General features: G+C 52.7%; 1 protein-coding gene across 4 annotated transcripts in view; it reads left to right on the forward strand.

Annotated features, from left to right (window-relative positions):
- The window catches only part of OTOF (otoferlin), a gene marked incomplete at both ends in the record, with an annotated part of 108879 nt that overhangs the window by 5110 nt on the left and 88592 nt on the right, over positions 1–15177 (forward strand). For all 4 annotated transcript variants that reach the window (XM_082306316.1, XM_082306317.1, XM_082306318.1 and 1 more), the window contains 2 exons: positions 1421–1479; positions 12429–12517. In XM_082306316.1, coding sequence (XP_082162442.1) covers positions 1421–1479; positions 12429–12517 — 148 coding nt within the window. The remainder of the gene's footprint in view (positions 1–1420; positions 1480–12428; positions 12518–15177) is intronic.

Genomic DNA, 15177 nt, shown 5'->3' on the forward strand with positions numbered 1-15177 from the left:
ATGAGATAAATACAGTGCCTCTATCTGCCTATATCCCCGAGAAACTCGTGCATCTGTGGGTGAAGTGACTCATGGCAGGGAACCGGGAGGGTGGTCTGGGATACAGGACGCACGTTCTGGGTTTGCTTTACCCAGGTCGGATGCTGCAGACAGCAGAAAGTCTGACAAAATGATTTTCTGGCTCCCCTTGTGTAATCGTTAAATTAGAAAGGGACAGGGCATTCCCTGTCTAGAGCTGTGGCATCAGGATATCTCAATCTTTGGTAAAATAAAGTAAAATATTTTATTCTGTTCTAAAGTAAAAGTTGACCCCGCAGCAGTAGGGGTACCTTGGCATCTGCTGTCCCTGACCCCAGGTTGTCTGTGCAGTGCTGGGCCCAAACCAAACTCACGCACCGAGCTGTTTTTAATTACCCAGGAGACAGATTTCCTTTCTGGAAGGGAAAGCCTCAATGTGATTCAGTGATTAAATATTAGCATTTTTATAAGTTTTCCTCCTGCAGTGTTATGAAGTGGATATTAACTAGAACTATTGATTCAGGGGGGTGTGGGTGGGTAAGGTTATCCTACTGCGAGCAGCGGAAGGCACGGGGCGACCTATGAGCTGGGGCTCCTTGGGAAAACCTGATTATTTCAATAACTAATGCACATGCTTGGCTGCTCTCGCTGGGTTTCCCCTCCGCGGCAGCACGTCTGGCCGCTCCCCCTCTCCTCTCATCCCTGCTCCCAGCTGACCGGGGGCTTTCGGTGCTCCCCTGCCTGCGCAGGCAGAGCCGGGCTGCAGCGGTGCAAGGATGCTGCATCGGGGTGGGCACGCGTGGCTGCATCCGTGGGGTTGGACCCAAACGGGCCCATCCTCTGCTCTGTGCAGGAGCTGGGGTGGTTTTCTTGGGGCGGTTGGTCCTAAATCTCATCCCTGGGCTTTGAGCACACTTCTGGGGTATGTAGACCTGCACCCCAGTACCCCGAACTTGAGGAGCCCCTGTTCAACCAATGTAAAAGCCACTGCAAAAACTGCCGCCATGCCCATCCCCATGCTCTGGTTTGTCTGCTCTGCAATGGATGGGTCAAGTTTTGAAGACACCAATTAAGCGCACCCCAGAAAAACCTTCTTAATTAGCTCTTAAAGCAGGTTAACGTGGTGTTTAGTGCCAGTGCAGGGGAGCTGAAGCTGGATTCGCCCTCTCGCGTGGGCTGTGCCCCCTCTGCACCCCCTCTGCATCCCCGCGCACGTGCCTGCGGTGCTCTCGCACCTTCGCAGCTGCATTTCCCCCTCCCAGTGCTCCAGCCAGGCCACCCCCGCAGACCCCCAGCCCGGGGTCTCGCTGCCGCCGGTGCTGCGCAGCCCCCACCCGTGTCTCCCACCCCGGCTGCCCCTCGCCTCGCCGCAACCAACCTGGTTTTCCTCTCCCTCCTCCAGGTCTCTCCTTCTACACCCGAGTGCTTGAAAACTGCGAGGACGAGGCCAGGTTTGATGAGGTAAGAGAAGACGTGTTTTCCTCCTGGTCTGTCTCGCACACCTGGTTGGCTTTGCCGTGACTCCCCGTCCGGTTGAATATCCCCGTTCCCCAATTTAAGTGTGTTGGCATCTGTGTTGTCTGCTCCAAGGTTTCTCCTGGCAGGTAGCAAATGGGTCTCTTGGCTGTGGCCTGGCTGGGGCTGAGGACACGGGGTGCCCATGACATGGGAACAGCCCTACAGCATTTCCCTGTGGGGTGATTAATTAAAAAAAAAATGAAAAATCCATATTGTTTGCACTGAAATTTCAGGAAAAATTTCTTGTCTCCACTGAGCAGATCCTGCTGAGCTCTTGGCTCTCCTTTTCCTTGCCTCAGGGGGAAAAACTCCTCCTTGTTTCCAGTCCCTGGTGCCTCAGTTGTTGATGCTCAGCCTGCCAGCCTCCCTCACCCATCTGCATCCCTGGGCTCACGCCGGGTAACAAGCCAATTCATCTGCTTTGGGTGCCGATCGGAGGATGTGTTGGCCTTTAGCACTCGGCTTTGGGCTTGAAAAAGGAGAGGGAAGGAATTGAAACCCAAGTTCTGTGTGGTTTTGAAATACAGCCTTTTCTTAAGCAGTAACTGAGCAAATATTCTGAGATGATTGAAATAAGGTCACCCACACAAGCAGGGAATAGAGGTGCTGCTGAGAAGTCACATTCAAAATGGAAAAATGCTTTCAGAAGAGAATGGATGTTTCCTCTGATTGCTTTGTGTTTCTCGTAGAAGATAACGCGTTCCCAGGGGCCGGAGAATACAAGAGGCTATGAGGAATATTCAGATCTCCAGATTGTTTATCGCTTTTTAAAGCTTTGTCACCTTTAGGAAATGAGGTTTCATCCTGGTTTCAGGCATAGGATGCTTTTGTGGGGTGATAAATGCCGTGGTGTTCCCAGCTTGCGTAGCCAGAAGCACACCCGGCTCCTCCCTGCCTCTCCGTGTCCCTGGCACGGGTTAGTCCTTGCTCCAGGTTTTAGGGGAAGAGCTTAATCTCAGGCTCCCCTAAACTGCCAGGGAGGATGAAGGGGCAGGGGAAGCCCGTGGCTCGGGCAGGGTGGGATCTGCTACCGGTACCCCCAGTGTCGCACGGGGTCGGTGAGGCACAGCGAGAAGGTGGCTGGAGATGTGGCTCCCACCACGCTCCTACAACGCCGAGGCAGCCGGGGGAAGCTGCTGGTGTTAACGGGATGCAGATTTCTGTAGATCTGCACACAGCAATTTGTTAGTATAATAACTGATTTGAATAACAACCAGGGAGGTGTGCACTGGTGGAGCTGCCTGTGTCTCAAAACTCTCTGTGATTTGAATGAGGAGATCCTTCCCTGCCGGGGCTGAAGGGCTGGAGGCTCCGCTCGCTGTCTCAGGCTTGGTGGGATGCCAGATACCGGCTGCTCTGAGTGCTTGGTGCTGCACAGTGATCTTGGAGCATCCCAGCCAAGCTTGGAGCATCCCAGCAACGCTCTGAGCATCCCAGCCAAGCTTGGAGCATCCCAGCTACACTCTGAGCATCCCAGCTACGCTCTGAGCATCCCAGCTATGCTCTGAGCATCCCAGCTACGCTCTGAGCATCCCAGCCAAGCTTGGAGCGTCCCAACTAAGCTCTGAGCGTCCCAGCCAAGCTCAGAGCATCCCAGCCAAGCTTGGAGCATCCCAGCTATGCTCTGAGCATCCCAGCCAAGCTTGGAGCATCCCAGCTACGCTCTGAGCATCCCAGCTACGCTCGGAGCATCCCAGCCAAGCTTGGAGCATCCCAGCTATGCTCTGAGCATCCCACCTACACTCTGAGCATCCCAGCCAAGCTCTGAGCCCCCTGTGGTCCCAGGCAGTGTGCAGGAAAGGATAGGTACTGGTGCATGTCAGGAGGACAAAGACTATAGAGCTTCAAAGACAGCAGGTATAAGAGAGCCTTGAGCCACAGGTATATATTAGTGTGCATCGTATCTTCTTCTAGTGGCTCTTACTGCATTTGTGGGGATGAGCCTCAGGCTGTCCCCGTCTCTCTGTTTAGATCATGTTTATTACAGTTCCTGCTGTGAGAGCCTCAGTTAAAATAAGCCTGGTAGTATCTACACAGTGAATTGCAGCAGAGTGAGGCAAGCTGATTTGGAGCAACTTTGCATGCCTGGACCAAGCTTTGGGCTCTTCTCGTCCCCTTGCGCTGGGTGGCAGGCGATGCATCGGCAGCCCGAGGCTGTACCCAGCTCCCTGCTCACCCGCACTGCAAATACCCTGGTTTTTCTCATCAGCCACTTGGCTCCAGCCGGAGGAAACTCGGCCGTGAGTCAGAGGTTACTTTGCACTGAGGACCAAGGTCAACACGGAGCCCTGGCAGAGACGACATCAGGGTGTGCAGCTGCTGACGGCTCCAGGGCTTGGGACCTGCCAAACACGAGTAATCCCAGTGGTTTTTAAGTTAAGCGCGTTCCTACGTCTTCCCTGTGCTGGTAGGAGAGTGCTCATGCCCTGAACGATTGCCCCATCAGTCAGGCTTTTGTCCTTGGGGTCACGCAAGATGCTCCACGAGGCACTCGGTAACCTAAACGTGTGCTAATGCCAGGTCAGACACAGCTCCTGCTGTAGCACCGTGACCCGATACTGTCCCAACTGGCCCAAAACATAAGAGTTTGATGAGTTTTGATGGCCCGTAGTGAACGATGCAGAAAACATGTAGGCTAGCCTACATTTCTGGGTTCAGCTTTCCAGCCTCATTATCTCGTGCTGCTGAAGGACTCCCTGATGCAATGGTCATGGACAAGAAACCTGCCATGAGCTTGGGAAAGCTTCTTGGGCTACCTGGAGTAATTAGCTGATGAGGCTATCCAGGAAAGCAGATATTTCCCTTTGAGTGTACACACAAGGCAAGTCATCACGCCACCGATGACGAGCCCAGCTGATGTGTTTTATTGAATAAAATTTTATTATTGACTCAACTATTGCCCAGCTGCTCCCCTGCAGGGAGCTATCCCATGGGGAGCTTTTGCAGGAGGTGATGGGTGCACATGGTCTTATGTGCACCCGTCTAGAGCACAAGGCTGGGGAGGAGCGGCTGGGGGAGCTGGGGGGGCTCAGCCTGGGGAAGAGGAGGCTGAGGGGAGCCCTCATCGCTCTCTGCAACGGCCTGAAAGGAGGCTGGAGCCGGGGGGGTCGGTCTCTGCTCCCCAGGAACAAGCGCTGGGACGAGAGGGAACGGCCTCAAGCTGCGCCAGGGCAGGTTTGGGTTGGGTATTGGGAAAAACTTCTTCCCCCAAAGGGTGGTCAAGCATTGGCACAGGCTGCCCAGGGAAGGGGTTGAGTCTCCATCCCTGGAGGTATTTAAAGGATGGGTAGATGTGGTGCTTGAGGACATGGTATAGTGAAAACTTGGCAGTGCTGGGTTAACAGTTGGACTCGATGATCTTAAGGGTCTTTTCCAACCTTAACGATTCTGTGATTCTATGATTCTATGGTCTGTAATGCTTGTGGTGCACAAAACTGAGCTGTCGTCTAGATGAGCCCCGATGGCTGCAGCAGTATCGAGAGGTGCCAGCTCTCTTGTGGAGAGATGATTGCTCCATGACCCGGCCTCTGTGAATTTTTACCATTAGCTGCTAGGCAAAGGGGACCACCCTCGATGCCAGTGCACCTCTGCTGCTGTCAGCGTTGAGTAGCTGGACGGTAATTTTGGCAGCGAGGTTGTTGATGGCGTGGGCTGCCCGGCAGGACGAGGTGAACGAGGGAGGTCCATCGCTCGGAGAAGGTGCTGTGCACAGGAGACAACAGCTTTGGTGCAGACTGTGGCGCAGGAGGTTCCAATCACCCAGCTGGGATGCACGGTGGGGCAGGGGTGGTGAAAAACCCGCAGGGAAACCCTGAAGGAGAAGCCTCAGAAACGACCCCGTTTCCTCCTGTTTTCGCCTCGAAATGGGGTAAAATGGTGACCTTCTGTCTGGGCGGTGGTTTGGGTGGGGGGATGTCTCATCCCTCACATAGGGAAGGTTTTGAAGCTGAGCTGGCCGATCTCCCATCACTGTGAGGGGAGACAAAACGGGGTGAGGATGAAGAGGATGCACCCTGCCCCCTCTCAGAGCTGGGGACAAGCAGAAAATTCACATTAGGTTCATGTGAAGCCAGAGGTTTTTTTGACAGCGCTAACCAACACATCGGCCTTCCCTGCCACCGCTTAAAACATTCATGAGAACCCGCTACCAGGCTGATTTTGGGCTGCCCCAGTCGTTTCCATGTGTTTGGTTTCACTCTATTTCTTTTACAATTATTTTTATTCATTGCTTAATGAATTATGCAAAGCCTGTGCTTCTCCAGAGGCTGGGGAAGATAAGCTGCTGGCTATTCCAGAGGGTAGCTACAGCATTATGGCTGTATTTTACATTATCAGGAACGGCTGCGTTGTGTCCTGCCTGCACCCCAATGGGTTTCTTGGAGGGGTTTGTCCTGCCGCTCTCCCACCGGCACCCACAGGAGAGAAGGGAAGGGGGCTCCAGTGACGGTGCTGGGCATGGAGAGCTGGGGATGGGCCATGTGTGGTCTTCCTTGCCTTCATTCAGTCGCTCCTAAAGGGACCAGGACAGGCTTAAGTGCTGCTGTCAAGAAAGCCTGGTCTCAGAGCCACAGCCTTGACCCGAACATCTGGAAATGCTCCTGCTTGATCAGGCTTGGAGATGACAGGCAGGATGAGCATCCAGCCAAGGCTCCCCGGTGCTGCAGAAAAAGGGGAGATGTGGCTTAAAGAGGGGTGACGTGGCTTAAAGAGGGGTGATGTGGCTTAAAGAGGGGTGACATGGCTTAAAGAGGGGTGACATGGCTTGCAAAGAAGCCCTTTCCCAGCTCCCTTTAGTCTCGCTGGAAGCATTGGGCTTCTGCATCCTGGCAAGGCATTTCTCTGCCTCTATCATTTTTTTTCCCCTTCGTTAATAAAAACCAGATAAAATTGACCCAGCAGCTATCACTTGCTTAGCTTTGCACAGGGCTTTTAAAAAGGCTTTTTAACAATAAAACCAGGAAGGAGAATTAACAGGCAGGCAGCCCGGGAAGGAGGAAGGGTAATGAAAGCAGGGAAGCCTTGGGGAGCAGCGCCAGCCCCGCTCATCCCACAACTGCGTCCCCCATACCTTTCCCTACAAAAAATGTGAAGTAAGAGCAATTTCATAGAATCATCAAATCACCGAAGGGTTTGGGTGGGCAGGGACCTCCAAAGGCCACCCAGTCCCACCCCTGCCATGGGCAGGGACAGCTTCACCCAGACCAGGGTGCTCAGAGCCCCGTCCAACCTGGCCTTGAATGTGGCCAGGGATGGGGCATCTCCCACCGCTCTGGGCAACCTGGGCCAGTGCCTCACCACCCTCAGCACAAACAATTTCTCCCTTCTGTCCAGTCTGAATCTCCCCTCTTTCAGTTTAAAACCATTCCCCCGTGTCCTGTCGCCGCAGGCCCTGCTAAAAAGCCTGTCCTCCAATTTCTAGGCAGATCATTGAGAAGGGATAAAATAGCTTTGCGGATTATGCTATTACTTTAATAGTGATGTAGTACTTAGATTGTGCCGTGGCTGGAGGGATTCCTGATGGATATGAGATCACCAGTCCCAGGAGATCCGCTGTGCAGAGCCGGGAGGGTGGGGAAGCTGCGTGGGTCTCATGCCCAGCACAGTGCCATGGGAATGAGCCCAACCGCCTGGCTTGGAAGGAGATGGAAAACCTCACAGGCGGCAGATTTGGGACAACCCACTGTCCCCACCCGGCAGCAGGCAGCATCCCCTTGAACGTGTCCCTTGGTTAGATGTGAAGTGAGGGTTTATCATCATTTTGCTTTGTTTCTTAGCTGGCATCCACCGTGGCATTGCAGGGGTGTTTTGCAAAACGCTTGGGTGTTCACCCCGCTGTAGAAATGGGCTGAAAGGTTGAGCAGAGCTGCTGCTGCTGCCAGGGGAGGAGGGACAGATGGATGTGCTCCCAGACACCTTCCAGCCTCATTCCCCGGGCTTCTTCGACACCGTGGGCCATCAGACTGCCTAATTGCATTGGATGGATGTAAAATCTGTGGCTTTCACCCTGCAAGCTCACTCCAGCACTCATGCTGAAGCAGAGTGGCCGTTGCAAGCTTTTCTATTGACACAAGCCGCGTTTTAGCAGCAGCCTTCCAGCCTGCCCCTGGGCCACCTCCTGCCGCGGGAGCCCTCGGCCACGGTCATGGGCATGGACACACGCCGTGAAAAGCAGCCATTAAGTGCAGCCCCTTGCAAAGGTCGGAGTCTCGCAGGACGGGCTGGGTCTAGGGGGACAGGCGGGTCACCTCCATGCACGCCACATCGGGGGAGAGCTTTTTTTGATCCATCTGGGGGTGCATCACAGTCCCCGGTGCTGCTGGGTTTTAGTGGCTTGGTGGAAAGCAGCTTGGGCAGGCTGCAGCCCCCGAATCACTCCCTGGCGGGGTTTGTGTCGGCTTCCCAGCCCACGTTACCTGCCAGACGGTATTTACCTTCAGCCCAGGCACTCTGCATTGATGAGAGCAAGTGATCCCTCAAGGCCTGTTATAAATTAACCGGGAAAACTTCAGCTCTAAAACATTCGCCCTCTTTCATGGCTTGCACGAAGGGCAGCTCCCCGCGAGGGGGTCGCGGGAAGGAAAACCTGCCTGCAAAGAGCCGAGGCCGCGCAAATGCAACGCAGCTCTTGGGTGCCAGCCGCTGCCTCGGTGGCAGTGAGAGCGGCAGGGATTTGCAGGGAGACGATGCCTGCCCCGGCAGAGCCTGCGCCGGGTGCTTTTAGCAGGGTGCCCCTCTCCAGTCTCCTTTCCAGAGGTGCCCAGCCCGGGCTGGTGGCATTGCTTTGCCTCTCCGTGTTGCAAAGGGAGCGCTGGTTTCAGCCCGAGGGCAATTCCCTGGGTGCATCTCTGCAGGCAGCAAGGAGCAACGGCGAAAAAGCCAAATGGAAGGATTTAGGTAGCGCCTCGGCCTGGGGGGAGCACACAGGGCAAAGGCTGGCGAGCTGAAGCCCATAAATTCAAAGCAGAAGTATGGTGCGAATGTTTATCGCTGAAAGCAATCAGCTGTGGAAACCACTTATCTGGAAGTGTAATTAAGTGGTGGTGTTTGAATTCTGGGATGTTTTGGTTTTTTTTTTTTTTCCTTTTTCCCTGTTAAAAATATGTTCTGACTGAGCTACATGGCATATCTGTGTTTGATTTAAGGGCCTTTGAGTGAAAGACAAAAATCTGTGGATGGGTTGTTCAAGAGGTCAGGCTGAGCGACTGTAATAATCCTTTCCAGGCTTAAAAGACAATAATAATAATAAAAAAAAATCTATCTTGGGGGGAAACAATATCACCCAGTTCCTTTGAGCTGTTGTGTTTCTGCCGAGGCGGAGGCGGCTGTAACGCACAGAGATAAGCACAGGGACTTGCATTTTCATTTCGCAGCCGGGCTGGCTCCCCGCTGTCAGACCTTCACCCGCAAGGTGCTCGACGTGGTCTGGGTGCTGCGGATCCCCCACCCGCCTCCCCAAAACACTCAACATCAAAGGGCAGCCAGAAAAGATGAGAGCAGCCTCGGGGGGAGCAATGCCCGGGGATTCATTAGTGCATGGGACAGCGCGTTTGTAACACGAAGCAGGGGAAAAATAAGTTTTTAAAATGCACGGCTGGGTGCCACGAGTCGGTTTGAGCGGTTTTCCATGCACTGGGATAAAACCAGGAGGAGGCTGAGGGTGACTGGGCAGACTGGCAGAGCACGGGTCATGGGCTGGGGAATGTGGTGGAGGGATTTGTTCATAGCCTGGGGATCTGGGTGCCCATTCCTTGTCCTGTTAGTGGTTTGTTTTTTTTGGGAGGGGATTTTGGACAGCTTCCAGAGCAGGGTGCCCTCCTTTAATCCGAGGCATGGAGTCATGGCTGGATCGTCTGTCCAGAAAGGATAGAAAGAGTGTGGCCCCCTCCCAAAGCTGAGCCACGGCTCGGTTTGTACCCAGCTCGTGCCAGAGTTTCTCCAGCGATGGAGAGCCCAGACCAGGGGTGTTGATTTAGGTAGGTAACCTCTAAGCATCTAAGTCAGGCGGAGGAATCCCAACCCCGATTCTTAAGCCCCAAACCGAAAGCATCTGCTCTGGATTCTGTCCTAAACGATTTGGCCAAATCCAGGGGATCTGCAGCAGAATTCAGCTCTAAGCCCCTTTCCAAAGCCCAGCCCCAAGAAACCAGGGACTACACCACGAAGGGATTATTTCTGACGGCGGAAAATGGTGCCCTGTCTTGCATTCCCCAGGATTTCAGGCAGAGCTGCAAGTGCTTTAAGCAAATTGCATTAGCGGCTCTAAACAGGTCCCTCTGGAACTGGAGGTGTGCAAGCACGTGTGCAGGCAGGCGTGCAAGGAGTGCTCCCAGCACGATACGGGACGTCGCAGAGCAGATGGGAGCGTGCTCCTCCGCGCCGTGCATCGCTTGCCGGCCCCCCGGGGTTTGCTGCAGCAGCAGCAGCGCATGGGCTGCGGCGTGGACATCCCCGGACGAGCTTCTTGGTGCAGAAAGCTGTCAGCGAGGCCGTTCAGCGGGGATCCTGGGAGCCTTTCTAGGCCACTGCACTTCCCAAATGTGTTATTTTGCCACCTGACAAACCTCTAACCGAGGGGGGGTGCCTACACATCATTATTTCTATACTTTATCTTGGTAGCCACGCTTGAGCTCTGGGATCTGCTTGTTAGAGAGGACCAAACTGTAGAGCAGGACTTCCCTGTGCTCGGTGCTGTACGTACCCGAAGAGCAAGAGACAGCCTCTGTCCTCCACCCTATAGCCCAAGGATGGGGACCAGAGATTTACCCAAACGATTTAGTGGCCGAGGCAGGGATGCCTGCTCATTCCAGTTCCTCCCCCAGCTTTGGTCTGCGAGCAAGCAGAGGATGGCATTTCTGAGGAAGGAAAAAAAAGAAAATAGGACCTGGCTGTGTCCAGGAGCTCTGCTGGGGTTTCAGGAGGTGCTTCCAGACTAAACTCCCGGTCCATGTCAGATGTGTTTGAGCAGAAAAGAGCCTGTTCCTGGACCGTGGTTTATTCTTCTATGGAGACAGCGGAGGGGTTTGGGTTCCTCTTGTACTGGCCAAAGCTCTGGACAGAGGGATCAAAGCTGAGGCTTGGCTGAGGTGGTGAGGATGCACGGACATCAGGTCTCAGGAAGGACCAGGAGGATCCTTTCAATACTTAAAGGGGCTTAAAGGGGGCTTATAAGAAAGGTGGGGACAGGCTTTTTAGCGGGGCCTGTAGCGACAGGACACGGGGGAATGGTTTTAAACTGAAAGAGGGGAGATTCAGACTGGACAGAAGGGAGAAATTGTTTGTGCTGAGGGTGGTGAGGCACTGGCCCAGGTTGCCCAGAGCGGTGGGAGATGCCCCGTCCCTGGCCACATTCAAGGCCAGGTTGGACGGGGCTCTGAGCACCCTGGTCTGGGTGAAGATGTCCCTGCCCATGGCAGGGGTGGGACTGGGTGGCCTTTGGAGGTCCCTGCCCACCCAAACCACTCTGTGATTCTATGATCCAGGCAGAAATCATGTCCCCTGCGCTTGGGCTTTCTGTCTCCATCTTGGAAGCACCCAGAAGTCCTGGTCTTGGCAGAGCAGCTTATCCCATAGCAAACTACCCCTGCTGTTAAAAGTGAAGAGTTTCTCTTGAGAAGGTCTAAGCTCTGGTCCCTTTGGCCATCTCTGGGCAGACCCTGGGAACGCCTTCTGCTGCGAGGCAGGATGGGGAGCCCTCTGCCCAGCTGAAGCTGCAGATGGGACCAGTTTAACATCCAGAACGTTGTGGGAGGTTGATGGGCTGCTGCTGTGCTCATAACATGGTGGACTCCATCCCCTTCACCAGCGCGTCTGAGGGCCGTGGTGGGGAGGAGAGGCTGGGGCTGATGAATCTCCACCTGCAGGTGTTGAGGAGCCCTGAACAGTCAGGGTAGGACAACTTCTGAGGCCAAAGAGGCACGGTGATGGCAGGAGGGAACAGGCAGCTCCTAGTTAATCTTGGGATTGCTGGTTGCATTTATCAGCCTAGTTAGTACTGGCTAAAGGAGAGAGTGGCACGCAGGCTGTAAGGGGAAGGGCTGAGTTACACCCCCACGATGGAGAGCCCGAAGTAAATGCAGCTGCAGAATGAGGAGAGAGGCTGGGCCATAAGCAAAATGATACCATTGCCATGGGGCCATTGCTAGTTTTCTTTTACATTTCAGGGTTTTTTTCATTTGCTTCCTTGACTCACTGTAGAAAATGTAAAAGGGGGAAAAAATAGCTTAAAAATGAGCGTTGGCATATTTCTGAAAAGTCACTAATTTCTTCCTGAGAAGTTGCTTGATAAGCATTTTCCTTTCAAGACTTTGAATGCGGTCCTGCCGCTCCTGTAAGCGATGCAAGGCTCAACCCCGCGCCTCCACATCTGGGGCGTCGCGTTCCCAGCCCGTGATGCACCGAGAGCAGCGGGGCAAGGGGGTGCGCTGGGCTTCGGGAGGTCACAAGTCACCCGCAACCTGGAAAACTGAAGGCGGCTCAGGCGGTTTAGCCTGGCGGATGGACTTCTTGGCTTGGGAAGCAAAAAAAACACAAATGAAAGTGATTTTTATATATATACATATGTACAGGTTTTTATATATATGTATAAATGTATAAATGTAAAACTTGTGTGTATATATATATAATATATATACACATTTGTACAATGTGTATTAATATTCATACTCTATATATAAATATTTGGCACTGAGGCACATTCTTTGTGAGATCCCTATAAAACAGCCCTGTCTGCCTTTTTGCTGGGAACAAGTTAGGCTAGTTAGCGTTTTTCCATGGTCATCTGGCTAGTTAGGCTAGTGTAGCCTTTTTCCATGGTCATCTCAGCCCCATCCCATCGCCTCTGCAGCAGCTCCTTGAACCAAGCCTGACATCTCCCTCCCATCCTTTCTCCGCAGACCTTCCGCTGGCCGGTGGCAACCAATATCGATGGGAATGAGATCCTGGAGATCCAGGTGTTCAACTACAGCAAAGTCTTCACCAACAGGTGAGAGCGTGGTCTGTCCTTCCCTCCCGCTGACCTCCCAGGTCCGCTCCGATGGGAAGAGGGAGCTCCTGCTTGAACGGGAGCCACATCCCTGTTTGGTTTCAAGACTGGAGGGTGAGGAAGACATTGGTGATGTCTCCTGGGAAGGGCAGGGAGGCTCAGATGCCACGTGTCCAGCTCAGCAAGCGAGGTTGCTAACCACCAGCAACCAGATGGTGGTCAGCGCCACGTCTATGCCACCGTTCTCCCAAGGTGCTGCTGTTTGGTTCAATACAATTCGCATATGTTTAAGAGAAACTGAAATCTTTTGGTTAATTATCAAGGTGGGAGTTGATACCTAAATGTTGTTCCCCAGCTTTTGCAAATTCTGCAAGTGTTTATTTATCTTATTCTTGTAATTTTTTCTCACATAGATACTACGGTGGTTGCCAGGACTTATGTATTATGTGCAATTCTATGAACATTTTTTAAGGTTTCTTACGGTCTAAGTTTTGCCCCCACATTAATAATGAGCACAAGAGAAGGAAAGTTTGTCTGTCCCTCCTGTCAGCCTTAGTGTATATTTCATACATTTTTCCATGCTGTCATTGCAAAAGTATGGGAGCATTTCACAAAAACATGAGTGGCATACGTGAATTGTCCTACAGAACATTTACACTGACATTAAAGAGGGGAAAGGAAAAAAAGAGAGCCGAGGAAGGGCTCTTGCTTGTGGTTGGATGTTGCACCAACATGTTTGCACTGAAATCCAGTGTCTTCCCCAGCTGGAGCTCAGCAGGGTCTCCTGAACATCTCCCAGGCACAAGTTCATGCAAAAGCTTGCTTCAGAGCCAAAAAAATGAGGAGACAGACAGATGGCATGCAGGGCAGGCATGCTAAAAATACGTGATTTAATAAAAAAAAAAGCCACAAAACCCCTTCAAACAAAACAAAAAACCCAAAAAACAAACTGAGAAAAAAAATACCTACCTTTGTCTTGCTTTTAAGTAGGAGCCTGAGTAGCAGAAGGAGAGTTGAGAAAACGTGTTTTATTCAGTTGCTCTCTGGGAGGAGAAAGGCAAGGAGCCCCCAGAGGGTGCCAGCCCAGATGGATGAGTTGGGCGGGAATGGATGGCAGATACGGGCAGAAGAGTGGTCCAGGGCTTGTGGGGAGATCTCAGCTCTGCCACAGGAGCCATGGGTAGGACAAGGCACTTTGAGTTGTGTTCAGAGCACCTCCTATAGGCACCCACACTGAGATAGGGCAGTTGTGGTGGACGCTAAGTTCATGAGTGATGGGGACGTGGAATAGGAGACTTGAATCATTTCTGCAGCCCTGAACTGTCCCAGGGTCCATGTGAGAAGGGACTCCTCGGGGGCTGAGGGCAGCAGGTGGGCGATGGGAGCCCGAGATGGACAGATGCAGACCTGGAGATCCACCTCCTTCCCCAGCCACCTTCACCTCCAGCCTCTGGAACCTGCTCGTCAGGTTGCATCCATGACAGCAATGTTTTTTCTTTGACTGGATGCTCCTTCAATGCCTTCCTTCGCTTTCTACTCCCCTGGTGTGAGCAAGCAGCCTGGATACTGCCATGCATTGGCACAGGCATAGTGCAGCTGGCAGCTGGATGACGTGAAGGGACAGAGCATCCCTCCATCCACGAGCATCCCTCCATCCTCCATACATGATGGCTTGGAGCTTCATATCTTCATTACCCAGCAGAAGGGAATGGAAAGATGCCAACTGAATCAGATGCTTTTGCCCTAACAAACTGCACGGCAGGATGTACCCAACTTACCTCCTGGACAGCAATTCTGCGTGCTCTGCACACAAAGAAGCAATCCCTTCTCTCTCTGTCTGCCTTAAAACCTGAAAAAAAAAATCCACGTGAAAGGTGCAATAAAAAGCAGAAAGTGGTGTTTCTGTGTCTGGAAATGAAGAGCCGTCACTCCATGGAGCTGGGAATTGGAAAGGCCAGGGCACACCAGCAGTTTGCACTGATTAGAGGCTGAGAAAGTGATCGTTTGGGTAATTGCTTCCACCTTCAAGGTGACCAAAGTCTCTTAGAAATTTCCAAATACCCAACACAAAATAAAATATCCAGCTAGTCCAGCCAAATTGCTTAAAGTGCCTTTTTTCCATTGGTGAGCTGCACATGCAAAGAGATTGTCTGTATAAGAGCCACTTCCACTTCCAAGATGGCCTTTTTTTTTTTTTTTTTATCATTTTCATCACTTTGGACATTTTCTCAGTTCGTCTTTGACTCATGAGGGCCTGGGCTGCCTCACAGGTGCACACACGGATCAGCCTTGCCTTTGAGCAGCAATTGCTGATGCTGCAGGGGAGCAGGCTGCAGCCACGTCCCAGCGTCCTAGCTGGGCTTGCACTGCCCAGGATGAAGCCTGCATCTCTTTATCTTCCTCTGTGGTCTAAGCTAGCTCAACTGATGCTTGCGTGCTGCAACCCCATCTTCAACGTGAACCGAGCAATGCCATTAACTTTATTTCTCACCATTAAGGGATGACCAGATCTGCAGTGAGCAGGAATCTAGTCCCAATGCCCCGTGAGAATTGGCTTCTTCCATCATTTAGTCCCCCCTTGGTGCAAAGCAGCCCCCACGTGCTGTGGTTCTTGTCCCAGGGGCTCAGGAGTCTGAGCTGAGTCAGCTGGGCTCCCCCAT

This window comes from Platalea leucorodia, assembly GCF_965183815.1.
Source record: "Platalea leucorodia genome assembly, chromosome: 3".
In the NCBI taxonomy this organism is placed as follows: domain Eukaryota; kingdom Metazoa; phylum Chordata; class Aves; order Pelecaniformes; family Threskiornithidae; genus Platalea; species Platalea leucorodia.